Below are 941 nucleotides of genomic sequence, written 5' to 3' on the forward strand. Positions count from 1 at the left end.
GCGCCTCCTGCGGGCGCCCGCGACAAAGATGGCGCCCCAGGGGGGGCTTCAGCGCGACGCGCCCCTCACAAACATGGCGTCCCAGGGAGGGTTGCAAATAAACTCTCTTCAGGAGAAAGCAGCGCGGCGTGCCCCCAACAAACATGGCGCGTGGGGGAGGGGCTTCAAGTTGACTCAGGAACAGGCAGCGCGATGTGCCCCCAACAAACATGGCGCCTGATGGGGATTTCGGTAGGCGTCGCTCCTGCGAAGACCGCGCGACGTGCCCCCAACAAAGATGGCGTCTGAAGGGGGTTGGGCACTTCGAGTAAATTCCAGAGAAAATAACGCGACGTGCCCCCAACAAACATGGCGCCTGGGGGGGATTTCGGTCGGCTTCGTTCCTGGGGGAAAACAGTACAATGTGCCCCCAAGAAAGATGGCGACGGAGGAGCCGGGGGTGGGACTTCAGTAAACTGTTCTCCGGGGAGGGCGGTGCGATGCGTCCTCAACAAAGATGGCGCCTCAGGGGGCTGGGATTCAGGAACTCGGGAAAGCCGGCGCGATGTGCCCTTAACAAAGATGGTGTCTTTTTGGTTGTTTGTGTGTTTCCGGCGGGACGGCTCACGCCCCGGAAGTGGGAGCAGTGTAGCGCATGCGCAGAACGGGCGAGGAAATGGCGGATAGCGGGAAGGCTCGTCCTGGCCCGGCGTCTCCTGCTGCTGGCAAAGCCTTGACGGCGGAGCAGGTGCTGGGCGGGGCGCGGGCGGGGCGGGCAGAGCCACCGCATACGGCAGGGGGGCGGAGCTGGGCGCGTGCGGGGCAGGGTGTCGCACCCACGCGTAGGGCAGAGCGAGCACGTGCCGGATGGACACCTGTCGCTATGTGGGGTGCAGCGCTGGGTGGGACCACTGTTCGCATTGCGGGGGAGGGGACAGTGGGACCACTGTCCCAATGGGGGG

At 64.7% G+C, this 941-nt stretch overlaps 1 protein-coding gene across 1 annotated transcript in view; it reads left to right on the top strand.

Annotated features, from left to right (window-relative positions):
• Positions 1 to 366: 366 nt before the first annotated feature.
• The window catches only part of PFDN2 (prefoldin subunit 2), a 1,786-nt gene continuing 1,211 nt past the window's right edge, over positions 367 to 941 (top strand). The window contains exon 1 of the mRNA XM_025214481.1: positions 367 to 935. Within this exon, the coding sequence (XP_025070266.1) occupies positions 635 to 935 (301 nt within the window). The 5' untranslated portion in view covers positions 367 to 634. The remainder of the gene's footprint in view (positions 936 to 941) is intronic.

Source organism: Alligator sinensis, unplaced genomic scaffold (assembly GCF_000455745.1).
Source record: "Alligator sinensis unplaced genomic scaffold, ASM45574v1 scaffold463_1, whole genome shotgun sequence".
In the NCBI taxonomy this organism is placed as follows: domain Eukaryota; kingdom Metazoa; phylum Chordata; order Crocodylia; family Alligatoridae; genus Alligator; species Alligator sinensis.